The sequence below is a fragment of the Frieseomelitta varia genome, unplaced genomic scaffold (genome assembly GCF_011392965.1).
Source record: "Frieseomelitta varia isolate USP_RPSP 00005682 unplaced genomic scaffold, Fvar_1.2 scaffold_189, whole genome shotgun sequence".
Classification (NCBI taxonomy): domain Eukaryota; kingdom Metazoa; phylum Arthropoda; class Insecta; order Hymenoptera; family Apidae; genus Frieseomelitta; species Frieseomelitta varia.
Genome location: NW_025109627.1, coordinates 304,884 through 332,241, shown reverse-complemented (window position 1 = coordinate 332,241; position 27,358 = coordinate 304,884). Strand labels below are relative to the sequence as shown.

At 31.0% G+C, this 27,358-nt stretch overlaps 6 protein-coding genes across 10 annotated transcripts in view; 3 read left to right on the top strand and 3 right to left on the bottom strand.

Moving 5' to 3' along the window:
* Nucleotides 1–6,708, top strand: part of LOC122539054 (nephrin-like) — a gene marked incomplete at its 5' end in the record, with an annotated part of 105,440 nt that extends 98,732 nt beyond the window's left edge. Inside the window, one exon of the mRNA XM_043673646.1 lies at nt 1–6,708. This exon is cut by the window's left edge and continues 1,830 nt beyond it.
* LOC122539044 (cytochrome P450 4C1-like) lies at nt 6,567–11,905 on the bottom strand. Of its 2 annotated transcripts, none has more exons than XM_043673636.1 (13): nt 11,768–11,905; nt 10,673–10,914; nt 10,413–10,522; nt 10,085–10,175; nt 9,702–9,887; nt 9,303–9,396; nt 9,068–9,170; nt 8,857–8,941; nt 8,675–8,781; nt 8,492–8,560; nt 8,068–8,236; nt 7,749–7,928; nt 6,567–7,367 (listed from the first exon to the last, which is right to left on the bottom strand). In XM_043673636.1, exons 2-13 carry the CDS (start codon nt 10,824–10,826, stop codon nt 7,198–7,200), a joined length of 1,518 nt encoding a protein of 505 aa, XP_043529571.1. In that variant the 5' UTR covers nt 10,827–10,914; nt 11,768–11,905; the 3' UTR covers nt 6,567–7,197. The 2 variants fall into 2 exon arrangements, with proteins under 2 accessions (XP_043529571.1, XP_043529570.1); XM_043673635.1 differs by having other exon boundaries at nt 8,830–8,941; nt 11,768–11,902.
* A 1,005-nt stretch (nt 11,906–12,910) lies between these two features.
* Nucleotides 12,911–14,045, top strand: LOC122539048 (ADP-ribosylation factor 2). Its single transcript, XM_043673641.1, has one exon. The coding sequence runs from the start codon at nt 13,268–13,270 to the stop codon at nt 13,808–13,810; it is 543 nt and encodes a 180-aa protein (XP_043529576.1). The 5' UTR covers nt 12,911–13,267; the 3' UTR covers nt 13,811–14,045.
* An 831-nt stretch (nt 14,046–14,876) lies between these two features.
* LOC122539043 (E3 ubiquitin-protein ligase ZNF598) lies at nt 14,877–18,863 on the bottom strand. 2 transcript variants are annotated; one of them, XM_043673633.1, is made up of 3 exons: nt 18,684–18,863; nt 17,771–18,319; nt 14,877–17,685 (listed from the first exon to the last, which is right to left on the bottom strand). In XM_043673633.1, exons 2-3 carry the CDS (start codon nt 18,179–18,181, stop codon nt 15,370–15,372), a joined length of 2,727 nt encoding a protein of 908 aa, XP_043529568.1. In that variant the 5' UTR covers nt 18,182–18,319; nt 18,684–18,863; the 3' UTR covers nt 14,877–15,369. The 2 variants fall into 2 exon arrangements, with proteins under 2 accessions (XP_043529568.1, XP_043529569.1); XM_043673634.1 differs by lacking the exon at nt 18,684–18,863 and adding an exon at nt 18,513–18,597.
* A 446-nt stretch (nt 18,864–19,309) lies between these two features.
* LOC122539047 (transcription initiation factor TFIID subunit 12) lies at nt 19,310–20,269 on the bottom strand. The gene is made up of 3 exons (XM_043673640.1): nt 19,897–20,269; nt 19,632–19,824; nt 19,310–19,544 (listed from the first exon to the last, which is right to left on the bottom strand). Exons 1-3 carry the CDS (start codon nt 20,125–20,127, stop codon nt 19,417–19,419), a joined length of 552 nt encoding a protein of 183 aa, XP_043529575.1. The 5' UTR covers nt 20,128–20,269; the 3' UTR covers nt 19,310–19,416.
* A 755-nt stretch (nt 20,270–21,024) lies between these two features.
* Nucleotides 21,025–27,212, top strand: LOC122539040 (adenylate cyclase type 9). Of its 3 annotated transcripts, XM_043673627.1 has the most exons (9): nt 21,025–21,529; nt 22,026–22,325; nt 22,390–23,789; nt 23,866–24,120; nt 24,233–24,684; nt 24,762–24,917; nt 25,028–25,227; nt 25,299–25,419; nt 25,687–27,212. In XM_043673627.1, the coding sequence occupies exons 2-9, from the start codon at nt 22,036–22,038 to the stop codon at nt 27,001–27,003; spliced, it is 4,191 nt and encodes a 1,396-aa protein (XP_043529562.1). In that variant the 5' UTR covers nt 21,025–21,529; nt 22,026–22,035; the 3' UTR covers nt 27,004–27,212. The 3 variants fall into 3 exon arrangements, with proteins under 3 accessions (XP_043529562.1, XP_043529561.1, XP_043529560.1); XM_043673626.1 differs by having other exon boundaries at nt 22,028–22,325; nt 25,299–27,212; XM_043673625.1 differs by having other exon boundaries at nt 21,025–21,541; nt 25,299–27,212.
* Nucleotides 27,213–27,358: the final 146 nt, after the last annotated feature.

Here is a 27,358-nt window from a genome sequence, read left to right as displayed (position 1 = left end):
TTTTTTTTTTTTTTTTTTTTTTTTTTTTTTTTACGAATATGTCCGACCGTCCACGATTTCGTTTCTCAATTAAATTAGCGAAACATCGTTACATTGGCGGGCAGATTCTGGGGTTTGGAATTCCGAAGCGGAAGCGAGACAATCGTTTTACACACACAGGGAAACAGTTGCAAACGTCGTTGTAACCGGTGCTTAGCGATCCAACTGATTTCCTCCTTAACATTTCCCTCTTGCTCATTACAAGACGCGTCCTCTGTGTTAGATCGGACGGTCGTTACTCGAAGAGGAAAGGAAAGGTGATTAAACGTGCGATGAACAGTGAACTAGTTACTCGTTTGAAGAAGCAAAGTGGGCTGTGTATAGTCGACGATGGATCGAAACGCGTAAGCGCGAGGAACGAACTCGAAGGAGCTCGATAGGTACTAAAATACTAGGAGACGTTTAGGTAAGAGAATTCTATGACAATGCACGGGCGGCACAAGTGATTTCGCTACGGCCTTCTCGAGCTTAATTATATACTTTGGCAGACCGATCGCCGTGCTTTTCTTTCTCCCAACCAACGCGATTGAGAGACGAAATTTTCCAAAAGCGGACTCGATCCGATATTTACGAGAACTTATTGTTTTTTCTTATACCTTTCTTGTATATCTATGAAAAAATTGTAGATACGTCCGTCTTACTTTTAACGAGGTTCTTTAAACATTCTTTCGAACGACGAAATTTCAACGTATGTACGTAGAGAGAATACAATTTTTCACTGCCGAATTCCTGAAGTCAATATTAATATAGTTTGATGTTTGATTGATTGCGCCGTATCGTGAAACGCATTTACATGGGCAACGTGTTACACAACCATTATCGTCATGAGAAATTGGCGCGAAAGAAAATGGCAATTATCATGAAACGACTAACGCGTTGTAATTCTATTTCATGCGTTCGACGAGAAAGTTTTTTTTCCCCCCTGTTCTTTAATGGAAATGGTCGATATTTCGTTAAAACGAAATTTAGTTGCACAACACAAATACGAACGAACATCGGGGGCGGGATATAGAGTGAACAGTTTTCACGTGACGTCCTGATAAGTGCTGATTTTGTTTTCTATCTTTTCACACCGTACAGTTTCATTACCTCCGTTAACAAAATCGGCACGGTTTCTAACAAATGAACGATCGTTAACGAGTTTATTATCACGCGGTACGGTCGGTGGTATTTGTGACTGAATTCACGAACGAGGATATACCAAATATTTACGAAATACTAATTAATTAAACAAATGGCGTTTGTACGCGTAGCTGGTAAGTAACTTGTTTTCGACCACGACATTACGAGATGACTTCACTGCCTAATTTTTAATTCCTGTACCGCGAACACCAAGCTCTTTTATACTGATTTTTTTATACTAATCGATGGGAGATTTGTCATCACGTGAAAACGGTTGTTGTTGACGAGAAGAGAAAAAGACAGTCGCTACACACGTACACTTTCCCAAAAGACGGCAATAGCTTCGAGCCACCTACATTATTCTATTCAGTGTTCAGATCAAAAAAAAAAAAAAAAAAAAAAAAAAAAAAAAAAAAAAAAAAAAAAAAAAAAAAAAAAAAAAAAAAAAAGAAAAGTATAATATCGCAACGAAACGATATGATATATTTGAAAGAGAAATAAACTGGAAATATAATTAACATAATCAGTGAAATTTATATAATAATACGACAGAAATTAAAAGAAACGATGAAAAGAAGTAGGAAAGACGGACAAACAGGTAGAGGAAGAAATGAAATAGAAGTGAGTGTCTTGGAGTAGTGATATCTTCAAAAAAGACAATAGTACATAAGTTTAATTATACAAGTATGAGTTTAGTTAAGAGTAAACTATTTCCCTGGCACGGCCAAGTTAGAAGTTGCATTTTTGCATAGGAACGAGGAGGGGAGGAGTGGTCTCTATGCAAAACGATAAGACAGAGAGAGAGAGAGAGAGAGAGAGAGAGAGAGAGAGAAAAGAACGTAGTTCAACTATAAATGTTTATACATATATATTTTTGCATTTATTTCCATTAAAAATTGATTATCCTTGTAAATAGTGCGATATGTCTCAGCGTTTCACACACTCCAGAAAAAAAAAAAAAAACAAACAAGTAATTAAAGAAAAAAATGGATCATATGAGGGTCTCACTTTACCTAAGCTATAATGAAGTAATTGTATAGGATTATTACGCGCTAGGCCACGTATTGTATCTGGGGGAAAATGAAAAAAAAACAGAAAAAAAAAAAGGGAAAAGAGGAAATAAGAAGAAGAAGGAGAATTATTCCAGTTATCGGACGAGAGACAACGTCTTTCTGTTTATCGAAAGCCTAAGTAGTCGACATATATTTTTTGAAAAGAAAGAAAGAAAGAAAGAAAGAAAGAAAGAAAAAAAGAGATACAAAAAAAGACACTGCATATGTTTGGCCTATTGTAAGGGAGAGAGTCTCGCGAACACACGATGACGCGTGAGGCGCAACGAGCGACGAAAAACTCGACACTGAGACATCGGTCGACGCAAGGTTGTAAGGTTTCGTTGTAAGTTTTCCATGGAAAGGTGAAGAAGATCGTTACGATCGATACGCGCCCAATTGCGGAGTTTCTTCCAATTCGACAGTCTCGAACGCCGCGAGCAGATAACGAGAAGGGAAAAGAAAGGACGAAAGGACAAAAGTGTGTCGATACTCGCTACGTTGTGTTACGATCACGTCGAGAGTTATTACGTTGAGAAAATCTACGCACATCCCCGGTATAATTCCGCTTCTAATTTGGCTCGCGTATCGCATGGATGTAAATTAAGGAATACACGTAATAAGTAAGATTGCTCCAAAGATACTCGATGATGCGGCGCCACTCCGGCATATCCAAACGCAAACACGTTCGACCCGCGATTTGTTCGCGAATGCAAACACACGAGAATCGCCGCGTAGCCATGTATGTTCCGAGCAATCGTACTTATCGTCAGGGTTATCTCGAAAGGGTCCAGGGCTGGTGAACGATAGTGTTCGATGATCAATCGCATCCTACGCTATTTTCACTCTCCACGTTCTACCACCGATCATCGATCGAACTATCGGCTCGCGAGTGGTTCGACCATCTTCGAGTTTCCCGCGCGTTAAGTAGATACACACGCGCGTAACACGGGAGAGGAACGAAATGAGGAATGAACACTTGCACACGCGGCAAAAGGAAAAGAGAGAGAGTGAGAGAGAGAGAGAGAGAGAGAGAGAGAGAGAGAGAGAGAGAGAGAGTGAGAGAGTGAGTGAGAGGAACCGGAAGAGTGTCGTTCACAGAATCAGATATATCGTATACTTTTTCCGCGCCGTTGTCATGTGTGTTTTATGCTTGAGAAACTGTTTGAAAGTTTTACGAATAATAACGTTTTTCGTAGCATGCGCTATTGTTATTTCATTAATCGAGGAGAGCAATGATTTGTTACGGTAGATTCTACAAAGCTTAAATGAAAGGAAAACTTGAAAAAAAAAAAAAAGAAAAAAAAAATGTATAAAACCGTGTATTGTTAACCGCTGCTGTTGTGTATGGAGCCGCACCGTTCGGCTTAGACTGATGATAAAATTCACGTATGCTCAATTAGAGATCATGTTTGCGCATAATTAAGAATTCTATTTACATATACATGTTTTATATTTGTAATTAACGAAAAATCATCTAATACTTAATATTACCTGATATTATTAGATTATGTAATCTCCAAAGTATTTGCTCATCAAAGTGCTAGGCATGTTAGACGGACCGATATTCGTCCAAAATGGTACCTTGGAGATGGACATACCATCTAACAGTACGATATTTGATATTTTACACAATAATTAATAATTCCGTTGATTATTCTAAGACATAGTCAATCCTAATTATACAATCATTAAGATACGAGGATATATATATATATATATATATATATATATATAAAAATTAACCGTTTTACATGTATATAATGTACATATACAAAACTTAGATAGACAAGAAAAACAAAAGAAAAGAATTGAAAGAGAAATGAAATGCATAAACGAATTAAAATATCAAATTTAAGGGGAAAAAAAAACGATCGAGAGCTTTCATAACTAGATAAATGTTCGTATCGACTTTTGATGTTTTTTCTTCGTATTCGTTTTTTCTATTCTTTCCTCTTTTTAAGAAAACGAAAGAAAAAAAAGAAATACAACATGCGACAGAAAAAAAAAAAAACAAACAACAAATGTGAAAGAAAGAAGAACGAAGATTCTCTCGTCGACGATGCTATTTCGATTATACTTATACGTCGTTCGATTATGTAATATGAGGATGTTGCGCAAGAACGGCATGAAAATTGCGACGAAACTTGCGAGTTTATCGATGAAATCGCCGAAAGTGACGCGACGAATTTTAACCGTAACGAACTTATCCGTTCCAAATTACCATTTCCACACAAGAGGCGAAGACTGGTTTATAAAAAATATGCGAGCCGAGTTTTTTGTCAGTTTTTTAATGCCACTCGAACGACCTCGACGATTTCATATTCGATCTCGATTTCTTATCCGTTCAGAACGAAAACGCGAGAAACTTTCTTAATTAAAACTGTTCTTCGATCTCGATAAATGATTTTTTGCGTTTCATTGCGAGCAGCGACTGGCGAAAAGAAATTCTCAGCCGCTCGAGAAACAAGGAAACAAAGCGACGGCTTTGAGAGACATGAAATTGTGAAATTAACAATCTTAAATTTATAAAAGATTCGATCGAAATTGATCAGGAGGCTTGCTTTGTTATAAATGAAATGAAACTATACGAAATTCGTACGTTTAACGTTAGAAATTGGCAAATCTCAAAGCGGATTTCTTGCGCGTCGAAAACGAAAAAAAAAAGAGAACAACTTATCGCGTATATCGAGCGGTACTAATGAACGATATATCGATTAAGCGTATCATCAGACATATGTTGCTTCCGTTTGTGTGCCAATGAAGGAAAAGAAATCATACATTCTTGATGTATAAATATGTGAAACTCAATGAGAACGATATTATTATTGTTACGCGGGCCGCCGTTTATGGCTAATTTTTTCTGAATCAGAATTTACGATGCAGTGTAATTCTTTGAAGCAATCATCGCTGTTCATAAGTACAACCGATTAAAAAAAGAAAGAAAGAAAAAAAAAATTAAAAATTTACCGAAGAGGGCAGGAAGATGCTCTCCGATGAAAGAAAAAAAAAAAAAAAGAAGCGAAAACAAGGACGAAAGACAGATGAGGAGAAAGAAAACCATGTAATATAAACTAAAGTACCCGGCAACTGGTACGCATTAATTACTTGTATATATACATAGTATTTTTACATTCTAATTCTAAATTACATTTCCAATTCTAAATGGTATAACATTACTCTGTGAGCTTCGCTTGTCGTCTGTGTAAATGGCCGATGATGTTACTGACATTGATTCGCCTTGACGAAGAGTCGATTCGAAGATAAATGAGTTTTCACTGCGAACAGCGAAACATGACGATGTTCGGCAAAGTATTATCTTTCTTTCTCGTGCTTGTTTCATTGCACCATCTGCACAAGATTCAATAACACACGCCTCGTGCCTTCATCGCACTTAAATTAATTAGAATGTGTAAAGTTATGGTCCCGCGTGCAGTGTTCTTAAACGTGACTATTCGCGGTCCTGTCACAGATCATCCTCAAATGGAATACGTCAAAATCGCAGCTGCATTGTGAACAAATTTGTGAAAATTTGACAGTTCAGAAATTCGAGTATCTGAAAGTCTGAGAACTTGAAAAATTCAAAAGCATCGGACAATTCGAGCCACAGTAGAAACGTTTCATTTTGAAATGGAAAGTTGTGAGATTCTTTTGTCGTGTAACATCCGCGAATATTTTCGTACGTGTGTGCATCTCACGCGACCATAAGACATATAGGATGGCAAGAAGTAAACTTGATTGTGTACGTGTACGTCGTGTCACGCAGTATTCGATGTTCATACGCGTAATTTAACTTCTATTTAAAAAACAATGCTCATAGCGGATGTGATCGTATCTCTCCGAATATAATGTCACGACGTATGAAAGCTAGAAAAGACGCTCACCGAATAATACTACTTCGCGCGCATCTTTAGCCATTAATCTAACACGATAACATCACCCCGTACGGCTTAATATAATTTGAATATTTCCTATTTTCTCTGAGGAGAAGGAACTTCGCCAGAATTCGTCGTGTCGATTCGTTTCTTTGTCTCTTCCTTTCTTCTCTCTCTTTTTTTTTTTTTTTTTTTTTTTTTTTTTGTTTTTCTTTTTTTCCTTTCTCGCCCTTGTTCGTTTTTACACATAGAGACAGAGCGAAGCTCAACATACTAGTCCTTACTTTAAAACCAAAGTAAAGAAAAAAAAAAAAAACAACACAACATTGTATAGCTTTTAAGAATCTCCATTACGTATTCACACCTGTGTGTCTATACAGAAGGCATAATTATAATTAAATAATTCAATCATCGTAATTAGGTAAATGACTAACCGATAAGCGAATAGATAATGAAGAAGATACAATGGATAAGCCACTCGTTAAGTGTACCGTTTTATTTTAACTCATTTTTTACTACACGATTAACATTTTATCTAGCAACTTTCGTCGGCTAGGAATGTAAATTCTGTATCTGTACATTGTTTTCCTATTTCAACTATTAAAAGTGATTGTCAACTTAAACTGTCGTGTTATTCTCGTTCATTCTGTCGCAAGATACACATATCCGTGTGTGATCCGTGTGTGTTAATCCGTTTGTATGAATTCCATTTGCTTAAACGAAGCTGCTCAGTACAATTTATTGGTTGAATTCCTTTATTATTTGATATAAACTTCTAGCACAAATCAGAAATCACTGTTAGTAGAAAAATATCCTGTAACATCGATCTCTTAGAAAATGAACTTTGACTGCAATAAATTGCTTGTCACTCAATGCATATTCATATAAATGCACATCCTACTGCATTTTCAGTAGGATTTCATTTGAAGCTTTGTGACAAAAGTCAGTATAAATTGTTATTGGACTTTGTTATTCGAGAAACAGCACTTGAGTAGTATATGTGCATACGTATGTACATTCTTGTTCTCATTACGTAAGGCCATATTACAAACGTTGTTATAATTACCAACATTGTCGTATTTACTGTTTACAAGATCAACATATGTTCAACATCAACACGTATCCTTAATAGGAATGAATTTCGTTTGAACCGGATGTGTTGGCCTCAGTACCATACCCACAGCAATGGACAAATCTTTAAGATAATCAACGGGTTCAAAATAATAATTATCTAAGAGAAGACTCAGCGTTGTCTTTAACTCTAACATGGCGAATCGTTGTCCTACAAGTCAGAAATTAATTATGTATAAAGTTTATCGGAATAACAATGTTTAAAATATTGAAAAGTTATCACAATTCAAAGATACTAACTAAATATTATCACAATTCAAAGATACTAACTAAATATTATCACAATTCGAAGATACTAATTAAATATTATCACTTCTCCATAGAATGCAAATTTAAATTCCAAAAAAAAGCGAATCGCTCGTAAAAAGTGCTGTATAAATATTTTCCCAAGAAGCGACACATATGTTTTTGCAATTCAACTACAAGAACATTTGTTTCTTCATGTCCTATAGTATCTATAATTCATTCGTCTCGTTCGTATCCTTCGTAGTATTTATTTATTACTAAATATTTGTATATTTGGAATTCTTACCGATACAGTTTCGTGGACCAGCACTAAAAGGTATATAAACATAAGGATGCCGTCCTTGGGAATTTTCAGGTAAAAATCTGTCGGGATCAAAGACCTCCGGATTTGGCCAAAATCGTGGATCTCTCTGAGTGTCATATATGTTCAAGTTAATTACAGCATTTACAGGTATTACGTAATTACCTAGAAATATGAGAAATTTTACTTGAAGAATAAATAATAGTATAACTAAGTAACTAGTATAACTAAATAATAGTCCATCATAATAGTAAAGTATTTGGTAATATTCCGCGATTCACGTAGAATAATATTTGATATTTACTTAATTTTATATCTTTTTCGGCTTTGCGAGATATATGAGGCACGCTTGGATAAAGTCTAAGGGTCTCCTTGATGCATCTCTCTAGATAGAAAAGATTTTGCAGAGCAAATGTATTTAATTTTCCTCCATTTTCTTTCAGTACCTCTCTTACTTCAGCCCTGGCTCTATCCTATGAAATAATTGCCATGCATAAACATGTATATCATGTCATTTTTTTTACCGTGTAAAATTATCTTCTTTTTATTTAACATATAAATAAACAATAAAATTAACATATATTATATAAGTGTATAATGTAAATAGTATACGAATGTTTATGTAATATGTATATTTATAATGCATATTCATGCACACTTAAAACGTATTCTATGCAAATTTGCCACGATAGTAAAAGACAAAATTGAAACAAAGAATTCACAATCACCTGAATCTCTTTATGTTCAGCCAAAAGCATTATAGAGTAGCAGATAGCCAACGCAGTAGTATCGTGTCCCTGTTAAAAAACATTCTTCTACTTTATTGTCACGTATTGAAAAATTATTTTTTTTTATATAGAAATTAAAAAATAAAATTATAATTAATAGGTGAAAAACATTATTTAACATACCCTAAACATGAAAGTATCAACTTCTTCTCTAATCCCTTCATCATTTATCTCATTATTTCGATGAGCTGCTATCAATAGGTCAAGCATTGCGAGTCTCCTTTTACGAACTGCACATAAATAAATATATTTTGAAAAATCTCAAAGAACGCCTATACTTCCAATATCATTGCACTGAATGTTACCATTATTGTCATCTGAACTCTTGTTAAAATCAGTTAAATATTGACCATTTGTCTGATCGTGATATTCTTTTCGCTCTTGAATTACCTAGAGTGCATTATCAAATTTGTAATTAGACACTTAAAATTCAGCAATAACGATAAAATAATAATGCTTTTATTTTATATTTGAATTCAAAGGAAGTATGTATAATTAAAAATGAGATTTCCCTACCTTTTGAGTGAAACCGTGTAATATTTTAAGTAATTTCTGTTGTCTCCTTCCTTGCGGAAAGAGATTAAAAAAGAAATTATAAAAGAACCACGGTCTTACAAGTCTGTAAAGATCATTATAACAACGTGCATCACAATCATGTAATAGTAACAATACGATACAAATAATAATAATAATGTAAATGTACATTACATTAGTGACAGAATGTAAAGTTTATCCGTCAAAAATTATATACCTGTACGCAAAAATTTCTCCCATATCGTTCACAGCTTTACGATATTTGTACTGAAATTCACCTTTGTCCTTCAGCGAGGTTCCCATTGCAGTTTCTGAAAGATAATCGATTAAACATTTCCTTAAATTTTTAAGAATTTAAAAAAAAAGAAACCTCTTAAAAGCTCTAACTATACAATTTTCTTTCACTATTTTTTAAACTTTCCAAGACCTTGTAATCTAAAAACATACTCCTTTTAAAAATTGCAAATGTTTATATTGCATTATTGCAAAATTGCAATATTTAAAAACAAATCATTTAATCGCATTCGTCTGTTAAATTGTATTTGTTTTAATTTTTCAATATCATAATTATCGAAATATTTTTATTATTTATTATCAAATAAATTTCATGAATCACCACATATAATGTTTAAAGTGTGCTCGCTAATGAGTTGCAAGAGATCTTTCACAACAACTCCCTCTTCGCTCTTCAACGATTTGATCAAACGTTCTCCTTCCTCTGTAAATATGTCAACAAACTGTTGAAGCACGTTGAAATGAAAACCTGATGTCAATATCTTCCTACGAGTTTGCCATTTGCGTCCTACAAGACATTAATTATTTCTTCAAAAATTTCACAAGTTTTTAATATAGATGATCTATTATAAACGTGTTATTTCCTAATGACTATATTTATTTATTTACACATTAGCTCATAGCATTTGTCGTTTAAAGATCAATAGAAAAACAAAATTGATTGCAATTTCGGGTTTTAGTAAATCCAAAAAATGAGAATAATACCTGAACTGGTAAGAAGTCCAGTACTAAACCAAGGCTCTAGAAGTTTATAGATAAAACTTTTTTGAGTGAATCTGGGATTTCCAAGAAGTGTCTGGATGACGGAAAAGAAAAATCAATAGTTTTCTTACTATTGAAACGTAGTTAGCTTACTTGCAAAAAACTGAATGTTTAATCATGTTATTATGTTTATTTAAATTTAAATTAGGAGAAGATTAAACTAGTAAAAATTGACTAGAATAAGTCAGCAAAGCTCATAAGCAAAACTACGTCGTATATCTTATATATAAATAATATCTAAGTCTAAATATCTACTATTCTTAGTAATTACCTCAAAATCATCTGGATGTTGAATTTGAATTAACGCACTCCAGAAACTCCAAATTTTGTAAATTGGATAATATTGTATGTTTATTTGCTTTAGGAGCGTCCAAAGATCGTCTATAATAATTAACGTGAATCATTTACCTATTATTATTGACTCATCATTTCAAACATGTTTATTATTCGAGAGAAAATAAAATTGTTAAAATTTAAAATGAGATAAAAATATAATATAATCCATTTAAAGATATAAATATTCCTTCTTACTTGATGAAACTTGCATATGATATATACTTCCGATAATAGGTAATGCCTGAGGCCCTGGTAATAAATTTATTAATCTTCCAAATCTTCCATAATGCAAAATAACGTAGTGTAAACTGGCCAAAAGAAATAAGAAGAACAATATCGTGGTGATCATTTTCGTAATATTTCAATATTCAACGATCTTCTAGCTTCTTCTAATTCTTCGAATCCTCTTGTATCTTTATGCTCTTCCTTTCATGGAACTATTACAAATGACATTTTGCTTGATATTATTAAATACTTTATATCAATGCCTTTGTGTATAAAAAGTCGCAGATTTATCTACATACTTTAATCCATCAAATCTTTACAAATTTTTGTTTGTGGCAAGATAAGATGAATAAATATGTAACAAATATTTATTTGTGGCAAGATAAAATAAATCATTAAGATAAGAGAATTTTTATCTTAGCTATTATTATATACGATCTTATTTTTAAATATGTTTTCGCGATTGTTAGAACAATTAATCAGAGAAATTGTTTTCGCGATTAGTAAAATAATTAAAAAATAATATTATATATATATAATATTATTAAAATATAAAATAAAAGTATATACATATATATATATATAAAATAGAAAATAAAAGTGTATATATATTTATTTATTTATTTATTTTCTATTTGAAGATCACGAAAATGCTATTGCATGGAGGAGTCATCTTCAAATTTAACACATTATTAATCACTTCCATATTGTCAAAACTCTCCATTCAATTGCTTTTAAAGCTAAATATATGTTACTTTCTGATGTGTTTTGCCTTAATTAAATATTATAAATAAATTACAAATAAATATTATTGAATTTATTACTTTTGAACAAACCTAATAAGTTATTCTTCTTTTTAATTAAATTTAGTTATAATGCATTAAAATATTATCAATTTTAAACATCAATTATCAGAAAAATCAGAAAATTAAATCAATAAAAATATCATATATTTCCTGGCCGATCTTAACATAAGTTAAATACACATTTAAAGCAAATAAAATATTCAAAATAATTTTAATAATCAAATTAATAGATAATAAATGTCATCGATCAGCTACTTACCAATGCAAACACAATAATAATGTCTGATTAAAGTCTCTTTTAAGAGATAAGAGAACTACACTGATGACAAGAAATTTTCGCAACAATGTACGTAATCATTCCCACTAGACTGATATCACGAAAATACACAATATTTCATTAAGATACACGATATCTTCTTTGCTATTAATTCTTTTGAATACAATAAATAAGATAGACACATATGAATAAAATATTATAGAGATTTGTTAATCACGCAGATTTATTTTAATGAACTTACTACTATATCTCTACTTGCTGGAAATGGCAACGGAAGAGACTTTTCTTCTTTTTATACCTTTGCCTCTAAGCAGATTTCTGTTTGTAAAACACAAATAAGACTTTGTAACGATTAAGAAATAAGATATTTCTCTTCAGTCAAAAAATAATTTATTCAGACTGTTCAACTGTGATTATGAAGATTTTTAATTATTAGTGGGAGAAACAATTAATCTTCAACTTTCTTCATTTTTTATTATAATAACTTTTATTATTTTTAATGTAATCTATATCATTTGTAGTAATTAATATTACAAAGAAAAAAACAGAAAAATAATTTTCTAAATTATATATATTTTTCACCTCGTGTTAATCGTTTTAATTGATACTGTAATTAAAAATAATAATATATTACTAAACAAATGAAGTAAATAAAGTAAAAATACAAATGTGAATGAAAAACGTAATAGTTTAATATTATATTTGTTCGTGGCTGTAACAATGAATAAGAAGGAATACAGGACAATGTTAAGGTATTATAACAATAAACAATTACAATTTAAATTTGAAAAATATTTAATTACGATCATATTACATACATGTATGTATTGTATCATCTTTTACAAAAGTTATTTTTTAAAATTATTATATACAAATTGTATTTTACACAGATTTTATACATAACGCAAACTAATAAATTAATAATTAATCAAGAAATAATTACATTAATAATAAGTAGTTGATTTAGAGCTATACAAATTATTTGTTCATTTTTTCATAATATCATTAATGAAATAAAAGAATGATTTATAGTAATTTTACAATCAAAATATTCTTAAAAATTTTTTAATTGAAAAAAAAGAATTTTGTTTTTAAATTACGCGCTTGGTTATATAGTTAATGGGTTATATGACCGAATGCGCATTGTGTTGCATTCTGTTCTTGGTATACTGTCACTTGTAAATTGAGTGATGAAATAATATTTAGTGTATTTTATAGCTATATATATTTGCTTTTGAAAGGCTTGTTGCAAAAAGAAATGATTATTTTAAGTCTTGCAATAATATCAACGCATTTTCGGTCAGTACAATAGGAGTTGGTGTGCGTGGCCAATTTTGCCAACTATTTCCGGAATAACCTCTGTAAGGTGTATTAACGGCATCATAAACGTCATAAAATAATACGTAATATCAATAACATTTTCCCAAGTGAAGAGGCATTAGTTTAAAGACTTAAAACCAGTTCAGTGTCTTCCCAAACAATATGGGCCTAACAATTAGTAGCTTACTTACCCGGCTCTTTGGCAAAAAGCAAATGAGAATATTGATGGTGGGCCTGGATGCTGCTGGAAAAACTACCATATTGTATAAATTGAAACTAGGTGAAATAGTCACAACAATACCTACTATTGGCTTCAATGTTGAAACTGTTGAATACAGAAATATATGTTTCACGGTGTGGGATGTTGGTGGTCAGGATAAAATCAGACCACTTTGGAGACATTACTTCCAAAACACTCAAGGTCTTATTTATGTTGTTGATAGTAATGACCGTGAACGCATTGGAGAGGCAGAACGTGAATTAGCAAACATGTTAAAAGAAGATGAACTGAGAGATGCAGTTCTCTTAGTGTTTGCTAATAAACAAGATTTACCAAATGCCATGTCTGCAGCAGAACTTACAGATAAATTGGGACTAAATTCTTTACGTGGACGTCATTGGTATATTCAAAGCACTTGTGCTACTCAAGGACATGGACTTTATGAAGGACTTGACTGGTTGAGTAATGAACTAGCTAAAAAGTGATAAAGTACTGTCGTTATACATAATCTTCATGAACAATTTATTCATCAAGCATGGACGTAGAAGACAGGTTGCAATTTCCATTTTGTCAGATTACGCACTATGTGTACAATTTAATACCACTGTGATTGTAATATTTAAGAAAGAAATTACTTGAAATAATCTAAACTTGACTGGGACTGAGACTATCCAAGTCAGTGCTAAAAGCTGAAACAGGTTTTATTTTCAAAATGAAATTTTCTTTTAAAAAAGAAACTATGAATTAGATGAGTGTATAAATTTATCAGTTATATATTATCTGTATGCTTATCTTATCTTAATCAATAGAATTGTGAGTTTACTTAAAGTGTATCTTAAAATTGAAATAAATATGCAGTATTTCTACATTAATTTTGATACATGTATTGTTATTATTTGGAAAAAATATACTACAAATCTCATTCATTTAACATACTAGTAACAGTTTTTACTATAAGGATAAACGAAAGTAGAAATGAATTGTGCACTTTACTCTGCGTCTATGCAGTAAATTAAGAATTAAATATTATATATATATTAATATATATATATATTACTTAATATACCAATTTTTACCATCCTGTTTTTTGAATAAATAATAAATTACAGAATGAATAACGCTAACAAAAAATTATAAGAGTAAGCACTTAGAACATTTATCTTTTTTTCCTTATTCGTAATTTTATAATTTCTTTTATATGATTTACATTGTAAAGTACAACAATTATAAATTAATGAAAAAATTTAAAAATAAATATATAAAGTATAAATTTACAACTGTGTTTTACCATTATTATATTCTTTTGTAATAGAAATTAAAATTCTAATGTTTTACAAGCTAGGGAGATATACAGTAGACAAGCATTTTTTATAGTCTTGTTTAACTCGATAATAACTTTATTATAGTACAAAACAGTACATTATCATACATGCACTGTATAATGTATAACGTATCAAATAATTTGTTAATATGCAGTGTTATTTTTATGCATCATAAAATTTTATTTCATTTCTACTCCATAAAAGACAATGAATAAATTACAGAAATATATTTCCTACTTATGAATAATATATATTTATGTATATATATACAGTAGTTTTAACATATGACAGAATAGGGCATCAATTGAAGCATTTTAGTATGTTTTGTGTTTATTCAGGATGTGTCAGAAGTGTTAAAGTGTTTAAATTAATTTACACAAAATTTGTTATTATACACAGAATTATTGACTTTATTTGCTATATGCATTTCATAAAATTATTAGTGCATACAACCATTTGATAACAAATTTTCTTTATTTTAGGCAGCAATCACACAGGTCATTGAACAAATACCAAGTATGACATAGTAATTAATTTGTACAAACTATCTTTTTAACACTAAAAACTGATATTTGGAATAGGTCTTATCAGTAACTTTAAATTAATTATGATTATCTTACACTGATGCCATTCATAAAAATAATTTGTTCAGCAGTTCCTTTATTCATAGCTTACAGAACCTTGGCAAAATTTGTAAGTTAATTAAAGGAACACAACTATACTCATTTACGTACCCAAGAATTTTTTTGAGGCAGGACATTATTTTTACCCAGTACTGGAAAATGATTTTCCAAAGTATGACTAGTCATGTGTGTTCGAAAATCAGAACCATTCTTTAAGACTTGACCACAAGTTGCACAAATTTCTAAACCTTTAATCGTATTGCCACTCTCTTTTTTATGAACTTTAAATAGTTCCTGTTGCTTTTCGATATCTGGTAGGAGAACTAGAAGTTCCAGAAATACATTTTCAAACGCGCTGAGACCCATAACTTCACGACAATGCATGTAATAATCTTGAGCGTTACATGTTCCTTGACGAAACAATCCACTTATGTACCGAAATTCTTTGATCTGATCATCTTGTAGTAGAACCTCATTAACTTTGGCTACAAGACATTTGTTCCGTTTCTGAAATTCTGGTGGAGGTACATAGTTGTATGCACTATTGTGTTTACTATTGTCTGGCAAGATAGAGTAACTCTCTCCAGAACTATTTGTGAAAGTTAATCCGTTACTGTTGTTTATTTTATCCAGACTATTATATTTTATACAAAAACCAGGAGGTGGAGGAGTTGTTGCTCCAAACCCAGGTGGTGGATTTGTGAAACCTGGTGGCGTAGAACTACTACCACTTAAAGCAGGAAAATCTTCTAAATGTCGGGCATTTCTATTAGTGGAATTTAAGCTATCTATTTTTAATTCGGTACGCTTTCTCTGTACTGCATTAGTAGTATTGTTATCAATATCCGTATTTACAGTTGTTTCATTGTCTACATTTTTATGTTTTTTCTTTTCCTTTTTATTATTTTGTTCAACTGTTTTTAATACTTGGACATTCATATTTTTTGATATATTTTCACTGTTACTAATATCTGCATTTTGCATAGATTGAGAAGTTGATTGTGCAGCATCTGTGTTATTCATACTGGGGGGACTTCTCAGTGTCTCATATTCTTTTTTTACTACAACAGTACTTACATTTGTTTTTGAATTATTACCATTATTCCCATTAGCAGTATTATTATTACAATTTTGTTTAACTTTTTTCTTTTTCGTTTTTCCCTTTGTCATGTCAGTAGTTGTTTTTGCATTATTACTGTTATTAGAACTCTGTGTTTGACCCCAGGAGGGAACTACTGTAATAGTTGATTGTTTTTTCGATTTAGATGATTTTGATAATGTAGGAAAATCTTCTCCAGATTGAATAGGTGGTGGAGAAGGTATTAATGGTGGTGAGGCTACTTTTTTAGCTTTTGGTATTGATGTAGATGCTGATTTAGAACAAGTCCATTGCAAAACTTCCTTCCAATGAGCCGAGTTTGTATTACTACTAGTTGATGGTTCTGCAGAACCTAATGCTGGGAATGATTCCATTGAAAGCTGAGCAGGACGAATTCTGATATTAGGACCTGAAACTTTTGTAGTAACAGTTCCATTTGGTTCGTGATTTACTTGAATAGACAAGTTAGAAGTTGTACTTTTTTGAGATTGTGCACTCGATCCTGAAACATTACTACTGGAGACACTGAAATTAACAGTTTTAGAAATACTTGTATTTCCTGATTCTGGCCCTAATGCAGGAAAATTTTCGTCTGTAACAGCAAGAGGCTGGGGTCTTATGGTACTGCGAATTGTTACATTACCTCTGCCTTTACTTTGATTTAATGTAGGTACAATAGGTGCAGTGTTACCCAGTGTTGGGAATTCTTCTGTGCTCTGTACATCCACAGATGGTTTCTGTGCAAAAGTAGATTCGTTGTTTGGCATAAATACATTTGAAAAATTTGATGTGGCCGTTTGCTGATATTCCCTGAGATTATAATCTCTTCCGCTGTAATCTCTTGAATTCCTGGAAGTCGATGGACCTAACATTCCTCTCCTATTCATTCGATTTTCACCACGTGGAGCTAGTGTAAATTCTAGCTCTAATGTTCTTGCTTGCTTTGCAGCAGCTTTGCTCAGTTGTTTACTATGAACACTTGCCTTATGTGCTTTAAGATCTATATCAGTTCTAAAGACACTTGTAAATTTTTCCTCTGCACACATTCCTTCTTCACATAAGAAATGTTCTTGTCTGAAATGATCTCGAAGATAATCATATGAACTGTAGTATTGATGTAAACCATCTGCGTCACAAAAATGACAATATAAGTGATCTCTTCTTAAATGTCGAAATAATTCATCATTATCCATATATCTTTGATCACAAAATTCACACAATGGATGTCCTTTATGACTTTTGTCGTCAATGTCTCCTTTCCTCCTATGCTGGGCAAGATCAGATCTTGTGTAACAACGTCTTTCATGAGAAAATATCTGTTATAAAAAAAAGCAAACATCATTTAGTAAAACTAAATAAATAAACGTATAATAAAAATATTAAATAATGTTAATTATCAACCTTCAAATTTTCCACACAGAGATCGCAGTAATGTAATTCATGATGATGTCTCATATGATCTTTCAAACTACTAAAAGTACTAAACACAGGTCTTTCTTTACAAATATAACAAACATTGGCTAATAAATCATAAAATTTATTTTGAATATCTGATGTGTCAAAATAGATATTGTATCGTGTATCTAATAGGTTGCCTTTATGTAAGTGACGGAAAGGTTTTATCTCCTTTGTAAATACAACTTTTGGCAAATCTTGACGGCAAATAGGACACTCATTTTGACAACAGAGTACTCTCATTCGAGTACTACATTCGTAACATACAGGATGTTCACACATACCAATGCTATAAATATCAACATTTTTGTAACACACAACACAGGTGTTATTCGTACTTTCATTACTGGCAGACATCCTTTTTATGAAATCCCCTTCAGAAATATTAACTATCGTGTACAACTTTGTTCACAAAATGTAATAATTTCTTATTTTGTGTTGATTTTATTCGATTTCAATGAAATAAATTTTATCTCTTATATTGTCTTGCACAATCTGTAACAGTTAACATTTCAATGTCAGTATATTTGTTCAACATAATAATAATAACTATAATCAAATATTATTTTCTTGAAACAATTGATTAGTTATAGTCATTGAAAAGAATATCGTGCTTAAAATTGATAAAATACAACACAAATGTATAAAATTTTGATGTTTAACTAACAGAAAGAGAATAAAGACATACGTGTTCAGATCCTTCACAACCACTAAATTTGCTAAAACAAACATTTAACGAAGAACAGACTGTTTATTTTTATTTTTTTTTCTTTTTTTTTTGATACTAACAGTATAAAAATATTTCCTAGTAAATTGTTAAATATGTTTCAAGAAGCAAATAGAAGAAAATGAACAGTACCGTTTAAAAATTATTCCAATATGCAGATGATAAAATCTCACAATATGTCCCTGAAAGAAAAAGGTTATCACGATTCATGTGTTAGACTATGATATGTACGTTGGTTGGTTTGACGATTCAGCTCGATGAGCAAGCAGGTTCCGGTTTCTTCTGTTTCAGTCATTACTAAGTCAAAGTGTAACTAGATAAACTAGTGATTTGAATCTAGTACCATTTCATATTAAACGCAAAATATCAAAATAATTTAATTTGTATTTACGAAAATTAAAATATTTTTATATTTATTTTCACAGTAAATAAAAGGTTAAGAACGTAATTTTAATTATAAAAGTATATCGTAATAAGAAAATTTATAACTTTAAAAATTGTAAGTCTCAGATTAGTCTTATAGAAACATTTAGATGAATTTAAACTGAAATTAAATTTCTCATTTCTTATTTATTGATGCAATAATCTTATCTCAGAAATGAAATAATATTTGATCATAAAAAATGATACATATATATGAATAATATTAAAGTATTTATTAACTCTTTTCAAAAATAACATTCTAATTTAATAATAAAGCAACTCGTATTTAAAATTATATATTATTAAAACTATATATAATTTATTGTATAATACAATTTCTCCTTTTTTTATAAATATTAATTATTATCTGAAAGTATACTGTCATGTAAGAAATATAAAAGAATTCGCAATTAAAGATAACAACACAAAATGTGTATAAAGACTAATATTTTTTAATTGATTTTCTTATAAGTGCTAATCTTTGTTTATGCGCTTCTGTAACTGTAGCACGTTTATATGGCCGTACTTCATCTGTACCAAAACCAGGGATCCACATATTCCAATTTCTTTCTAAAAAAATTAAACAACAATTCATGAGAATATATATAAAAACATTGCATCAAGTAATTACTTATCTAATTATTTCTTGCGACTTACCTAAATGTAATTGTACATCTTTTACTTCTACAGTATTTGCATGACGATGCTTAGCTAACAAACATGCTGCGTTTACAGTAGTTTCTACAAAATCATCTGCCAATTGTAATAACATTTCTTCTACATCATCATCTAATTGTTCAGTGGGATCTACTTCTTTCACTAAATCTTGTAATCTTGTTTTAGTCAAAAACTGGAATCAATACGATATGGGAAATTAAATGAAATCAAATTTATTATTTTGTGATACCTGTGTATAACATACTTGTGGAAAGTCATTGAAGGAACTTTGTTGTTGAGATTGCTGTGTTTGTTGTGTGGAAGGTTGCTGTACTACCTGCTGTTTTGGAGGTTGGGATACAAATTGCGTCTGTTGAGATTGTGTCTGAGGCTGTAATATCTGTACTACTGTATTACCAGTTTGTACATCAGGCACGGTAGTTGATGCCTGAGTATTAGGTCCAATAGATTGTAGACTACCAAGTACTGGTGTCATATCAAAGCTTTCGTTAAAAGTTTATACGAGACCTGTTTATTCTGTCACGTTGTCTTTCAGACGTGTGTAAACCGAAGTGGTGATAGTTTAACCTACTACCACTAGATGTCTAGATCTTTTTCATTAATTTACATTCTAGTACCTAGTCACTTATAAGTACTAGCATTGATTGAATAGATAGAATAGATTGGACATAAAATAGGATTCGTTCTAAAATACCGATCAAGAAAAAAATCTATTGTCGAGGCTTATTCTGATGATTTGGAAACAATTGTTCTTTCTTTTTTTGTTTTATCCTTTTCTTTTGATTTCTGGTTATTCATTCACGTTCTAATATCTTAAAATCTTGAAGTCTGAAAACTTGGCAGATGGAAGCAGAAACAAAAATTAAATTCACATTCTCAACTCTACTAAAGAATTCGAGATGTTAATAGTTAACATTTTCTTTTACTGTTTTGTTAAGAAAATTTACACACAATGATTTTTCAAAAGTACTTGAATATTTGAATATGTAGAAAAATTTTTTCTAGTTGTATTATATAAAACAATTTAAAATTTCATTGACTATAATGAATTTCAACTATTATAATCATATTAATAAAGATCAAAATAAATCTAAAAATATATATAGAAATTATAAGATATTTAATACAAATATATGTTTCGCAAAGATAACAAATGTATTGCTCAATATTCAATAAGGCTATATTCAGCATTTATCTATTAACACCTTTCAATTCCTCTAGATCTCTGTTTTTCATATATTTTATATAAAAAATTATATTTTGTTATATATTATATACAGTGATCCAAGTATACTAAATTTGATACTTGTTTCATATATGACTATAATGAAAATGACGAAAATGAAATGTAACAATGCAAATACTTCGCATTGCCGCGACGTATTATGATATAGCTGTGCCATATGATGTGACACGTACATGATTATTATTTCAAATTCTTCACACGACAATGTCTAGAACATTACAATATGTATTTCTTTATAGCGAATTGTCAAATTCCTATAACACTCGGTTTAGTTTATCGTAAAACAAGTTAATTTTTAACACATGAGCTTTGTAATCGTGGGCGCTGTCATCGATAGATTCAAGATGGCCATGGTGCATTACGGAAAAGAAAATTCGAAACGTTTAGACAATAATTTTTAATAATATATGATATTAAATTAATTACAAGAAAAATTCAATTAAAGTTCGATCGATACATAGAGTATTAATTTTTCTCGGTAACACTGAGAACACCATGCAGAAAGAACGAAAACCAAAATGGCATTTTTCAAAGCGAGCTGATTTCAGGAAGAACCTCCGATGTTAGCGGGGAGGATGATTTTCTTAGTTTTGTGGCGATTTCGCCAGTGATCAATGTGAATTGACTGGCTGTAAGTTTCTTGGTAATAAAGTTATCATGCTTACATACATGTTTTGTTTTTATTAAAGTATCATGTTATAGTGATATAAAGAGCATGCTGTCATTTGAAATAAATATTCCATAACCACCTTCTTAATAATTGAATAGATATCCTGTGTGAAATGTATTTTTCATAATCTCATTTGCATCACAATATAATTAGAAAATAAACGCACAAATTTACAAGTTCGATTGTTACTTGAAATCGTTGTTTTATAAAAGAATAAAAATGGAATATACTATATACACTAGAGTATATATTTAGATGGTATTTTATGGTAACAATATTTTTTATAAAATTAATTGAATTCTATGGTGCATTTATTAAATGTACCGTTTCTTTTTATTTTTTTTCTTTTTTAATATTGTAATAAAATTAATTTCATTTTTAACGTATGAATTCATATATATTATATATATATATATATATATATATATAACATAAATTTAAATATGTATGATTTTAGTGCAATTTAAATGTCAAGCATGTCTCCTCCTTTAAATCGAAAACGAAGCTCGTCTGTTAGTTTTACAAGAGCTAAGGATGATAGCGAAGATGCTACAGATGAAATTCATATATCTTTAGCACCATATATACAAACATATTTGGCACACAGTGGACAAGGACTTGGATGTTGCGGAATTAGCCTTCCAGTACCATTTGAACGTGCAGCACCAAGATCTTGGTGGAACCCTAAATTTGATTCAGAAATACTTGAAGAACAATTTAAAAGAAGTGCCTTTCCACAAATTAGATTAAGATTCCGGTACATAATATAATATAATTTGCTAAAGTCATAACAACAAATATTAATATATATTCTGTTTTAGGTATGCTTTAACATATATTTTATTGGTTTCTTTATCCTGGCTGGTATATTTTGTTGTAATTGGAACAGAATACAATACTACAACATGGCCAGCAATAGCAGCAATTTTCACTGCTATTGGAGCAATGGTATCAGCAGTTTTATATCTAACACATAGAGATTATTATAAAAGTTATGTGTTACCAATTTCATTAGGAGTTGCAACTATACTTTGCATCCTGTCTTTACTTTTTCTCACAATAGTACCACCCTATATAGATGGCTTAACTCTAGTCGGACATTTTGCACTCTGTTCTGAGATTTTGTTATTGATTTACACTGTCTTGCCAATGCCACTATATGCTTGTGTGGGAATATCAATGATTTATTCTTTTCTGTTTGAATTTTTGACTGCATACCTATATGGTACAAAAAGTGCAAGAGAAAAGTTTTTTAGCAAACACATTTTATTGAATACTTCGACAGGAAGTGATACCATTCTGAGAAACTTTAACAACAATCAATTTTCTAATGTGATGCATGATGACAACGAATCTACAACTACAAGTATGAAGTTAGTATCATATTCACAAGATTCAAAATTGTTATCTGCTCTTGAAATGAAATCAAATCAAGAAAATATAATTAAAAGGATATCTGGAGTTTTAAATGATACCAATGTTTTCAAGAACTTAAATTCTAGTATAACATCAACAATAACTAATATTAACTCTGCCATAAACGCTTCATCTAATGATTTAATCTCAAAAAGTATAAACAATGAAACAGAAATCCATAAAAATGGTGAAATGTCAAACTATTTACTAAATAGCAACATATCTAACCAATCATTTTCGGATGATTATTTTTCTACGAGTCTTGGAATAAGAATCTTAATGCAGATCTGCATTCATCTGATAGGTATACATATTTTAATAATGACTTTTGTGAGAATGCGTGGTACATTTATGAAGGTTGGGCAATCACTGTTAGTTCGACGACAACTCGAGATGGAAAAACAACTTAAAGAGAAAATGATTCACTCAGTAATGCCGCCTAAAGTCGCAGACTGGTTAATGGAAGAAAGTGAACGTGAAAGAGAGCGGGAGGATTCTTTAAAAAAAGGTTCGATACCGTCCAATAATACAGATATTCGCTCATTGTTTCGACCATTTAATATGCATTCAATGGAAAATGTTAGTATCTTATTTGCTGATATTGTCGGATTTACGCGAATGAGTTCCAATAAGACTGCAGAGGAATTGGTAGGCATTTTAAATGATCTTTTTGAAAGATTCGATGATTTATGTGAACACCATGGATGTGAGAAAATTTCTACTTTGGGAGATTGTTATTATTGTGTAAGTGGATGTCCAGAACCAAGAACTGATCATGCAAAATGTTGTGTAGAAATGGGATTAGGTATTTTCCTTTTTTTCTATTAAATGATGGGAATAAAATATTTATGTAGGAAATAAATAATATGTACACTTTGCAGCTATGATAGAAGCTATAAAACAATTTGATATTGAAAGAAAAGAAGGTGTTAATATGAGAGTTGGAGTACATACTGGGACTGTGCTCTGTGGAATTGTAGGTACTAAAAGATTTAAATTTGATGTTTGGTCTAATGACGTGAGTTTAGCGAACAAACTAGAAAGCACGGGAAAACCAGGAAGAGTTCATTTAAGTGAGAAAACATTAAATTTCCTCAATGATGGTTACATTACAGAAGAAGGGGATTTAATAAATGGTAATAACATTATTATTGCATAGCAATAAAAAACTATTTATAGAATGCCTGCATGTTAGAGTAAAAAATTTTTTTATTATAAAAAAAATTAATAGAAATATTAATATTGCAGGGATTAAAACTTATTTTATTAAAAGTCGAAAATCAGATTTCACTAACCAGTTCATAATGAATATTACATCTCCAACAAGTATATCGCCTTTGATGCAATCGCGTCAACGTGTGGCCTCTTGTAATAGTCAATCTAAATCTAAATATCATTACCTTCATATGGTTACTAATACAAGTAATTATAGAATGAAAGCAAATTCTTTGCCAAGTATTCTAGATTCTGAAAACGGAGATACTGACACTGCAGATGAAAAGGAGAACGCAAATAAAAGTCCGATATCTGTTGCTAGTTATGGAAAAAAGAAAGGACGAAATAAACCATGGAAATATTTACAACGACAACGAACTACCGAAGAAATGACACCTTTAGAAATGGAAGAAGCCAAAGCAATTATTGCTGAAAAATCAAAAATTGAATCTCAATCGTACGAAGATCGCAATGGATTTAGGCAGGTCGAAATCTCGTTGATAAATTTTGCTTTAATTCTCAATTGTTTTCATTCATATATAAGTTATATTTTTTTTTATAGAATACATCTCAAAATGAGATTGAAATGGATCCGAATCCTGTACCTTCTAGTCCTTTATTGTCTGGTCAGGAGCCACTCAGTCGTGCCTCTTCTATGTGCAGTAGGAAAGATTCCGGAATTAGAAGTAATAGTAGACGTAGTAGTATACAGCAGCAGGTATAATTCATAAATAATGATAGAAATTATATTAGAGATACTTCACTATAAACGTTTCAATGGTAGTCAGCACGTTCCCTTTCCTCCTGCAGTTAATTTTCGTATTTTAGTTATTTTTGATGAATGGTATGGCTCAAGGGGATTTATTGGGACATAGAGTGAGCGGCTATTATACTTCTAGTTCGACATTAAATTCTGTTCAAGAGCCATCGTCTTCGGTACCACCCTATCCATTTCCTCCAGCAGTCACAGATACCTTTGGTGCATGTTTTCACAAATTAAGAAAACAATCTGACCTACAATTAATCAGGTAAATAAATCAATGATTAAAATGTGTACGTTTAAAAATTATATTATAGTATAATTTTGTTTTTCACGAAGGTGCGTTCAAGATAATGTAAGTTCTCAACGATCATACTTCGTGAAACCACCACTTTCGAGTTTGACACTCTTTTTCAAGAACAAAGAAATGGAGAAGGAGTATAGAGAGAATGCTCACAAGGTTAGCGAATGTATCAGTGGAAATCCACCTACTCTGGCTACTTCGAGATTCAATACGTATTTTGATATTCTAATATCGGCGTTGGTTTATACTGCCGTTACAGTTTCACTTTTTTTACTGTGCGATCCAACATTATATTATATGATATTTTTTGTGTGTGCTACTACCATTCAAATTATAGCAGTATCGCTTTGTGTTCGTCAACTTTTATATCCGAATATGGTTCATGCAACGTTGACACAGCAAATATTTAAATTTTTTTCACAGTGGTATCCTTGGCACATTTGCGGTGCATTTCTGGTCGGCTTACCGATTACGTCAATTCTTCTTAATTATACGTGCAATAACTTTCATAATTTGAATAATTTTGAATATTATTATGGTTACTTAATCTTTATTGGTTTAATTCATTTCTGTAACTTCACACAACTCAATTGTTGGATGAAAAATTTTCTGGTAACATTCATGGGCGTATTGTTTCTATATCTTGTAATGAATCATCATAATGTATCATATGATCAAGAAAATCTCGGTAATCAATTCATTAACAGTTCATTAAATTACTCGCAAGCCGTGATAAATAAACGTGCCATTGATTTAATCAAAAATCAATTTAATAAAACTATTGCAAAAAAAGTATTCAAGAATACTTCCAATTTCTTATTAAATTCCACAATGAAAGTTGCTCTTATGAGGCAACAAGAAGCAGAAATCAGATATCATGAAAGATTATATAATTCTGAGATTTTTTTAGATATGATACTTTTACTTTTATTAGTTTGGTTTTTAAATCGTGAATTTGAAATTAGTTATCGGTTAAGCTTTCACGGAAACGCGGTAGCCGCACGAGATAAAAGTCGTGTGCAATCTATGAAAAATCAAGCTGATTGGCTTTTACACAACATTATACCAAAATATGTTGCTGATCAATTAAAAACAACTGCTAAATATTCACAGAATCATAAAGCTGTAGGAATTATTTTTGCAAGCATAGTAAACTTTAATGAACTCTATGATGAATCGTATTTGGCTGGAAAAGAATATTTGCGTGTGCTTAATGAACTTATCGGTGATTTCGACGAGTTGCTAGAGAAGCCAGAATTCTCAAATGTAGAGAAGATTAAAACTATCGGTAGCACATTTATGGCAGCAAGCGGTTTAAACCCACAAGTTAGGCAACAAAGTGAACATGAATATATGCATCTGTTTCAGTTAATAGATTTTTCTGTGGCGATGCATAAAGTAATAAACGATTTCAATCGGGAGTTGTTAGGTTTTAAATTAATTTTGAGAATTGGCTTTAATTATGGTGACGTAACTGCTGGAGTAATTGGAGCAACCAAGTTATACTATGATATTTGGGGTGACGCTGTAAATATAGCATCTAGAATGGATTCGACTGGAGTCGCTGGAAGAATACAAGTGGCCAAGAATTCTTTAAATGTTCTCTCGGAACAATACGAGTTCGAACCACGTGGTCAAGTCTATGTTAAAGGAAAAGATAATATGGACGTATTTTTATTAATAGGAAAAAAAAGCGATATTAATACAACGACAAACACTCAAGAATTTTTAAATCCCTAATGATGAGAAGAGTCTATTGTTTATAAATTTAATCGTTTGCAAGTTACATTTGTATCCAGCATATGATCTTTCCTGGGATCAGGCTTCTAGCGATATTTCGATCTCGTTGAGAATTGTATGAATTTTGAACGTGCTACGCGTTACATACGTTAAAAACGTACCTTATTCTTTAATTGCTCGTTCATTAAAGATATTTATTCTTAACGAAATATTCACTGTATTTTTTTACATAATTTAAGAACATCAGATGCGAGACCTACCAAAACCTATCTTTATTAAAAAAAAAAAAAGTACAAAATCAAATCGTTTTAAAAGGATAAAATTTTTTCTTAATAATTGTTGCGAAAAATCTATC

What these genes read in the sequence shown, in the direction of transcription:
- LOC122539047 (XM_043673640.1), bottom strand. Translation starts at nt 20,127, where the DNA reads ATGACACCAGTACTTGGTAGTCTACAATCTATTGGACCTAATACTCAG. An exon ending in CCTTCAATGACTTTCCACAA is followed by an intron (nt 19,825 to 19,896) that starts GTATGTTATACA and finishes TATTGATTCCAG; the next exon opens with TTTTTGACTAAAACAAGATT. An exon ending in AGATGTACAATTACATTTAG is followed by an intron (nt 19,545 to 19,631) that starts GTAAGTCGCAAG and finishes TAATTTTTTTAG; the next exon opens with AAAGAAATTGGAATATGTGG.
- LOC122539043 (XM_043673633.1), bottom strand. Translation starts at nt 18,181, where the DNA reads ATGTCTGCCAGTAATGAAAGTACGAATAACACCTGTGTTGTGTGTTAC. An exon ending in TCTGTGTGGAAAATTTGAAG is followed by an intron (nt 17,686 to 17,770) that starts GTTGATAATTAA and finishes TTTTTATAACAG; the next exon opens with ATATTTTCTCATGAAAGACG.
- LOC122539044 (XM_043673635.1), bottom strand. Translation starts at nt 10,826, where the DNA reads ATGATCACCACGATATTGTTCTTCTTATTTCTTTTGGCCAGTTTACAC. An exon ending in GGAGAAATTTTTGCGTACAG is followed by an intron (nt 9,171 to 9,302) that starts GTATATAATTTT and finishes TGATCTTTACAG; the next exon opens with ACTTGTAAGACCGTGGTTCT. An exon ending in TGGTCCACGAAACTGTATCG is followed by an intron (nt 7,368 to 7,748) that starts GTAAGAATTCCA and finishes TCTGACTTGTAG; the next exon opens with GACAACGATTCGCCATGTTA.
- LOC122539040 (XM_043673626.1), top strand. Translation starts at nt 22,036, where the DNA reads ATGTCAAGCATGTCTCCTCCTTTAAATCGAAAACGAAGCTCGTCTGTT. An exon ending in AGAAGGGGATTTAATAAATG is followed by an intron (nt 24,121 to 24,232) that starts GTAATAACATTA and finishes TTAATATTGCAG; the next exon opens with GGATTAAAACTTATTTTATT. An exon ending in GTAGTAGTATACAGCAGCAG is followed by an intron (nt 24,918 to 25,027) that starts GTATAATTCATA and finishes TTCGTATTTTAG; the next exon opens with TTATTTTTGATGAATGGTAT.
- LOC122539048 (XM_043673641.1), top strand. Translation starts at nt 13,268, where the DNA reads ATGGGCCTAACAATTAGTAGCTTACTTACCCGGCTCTTTGGCAAAAAG.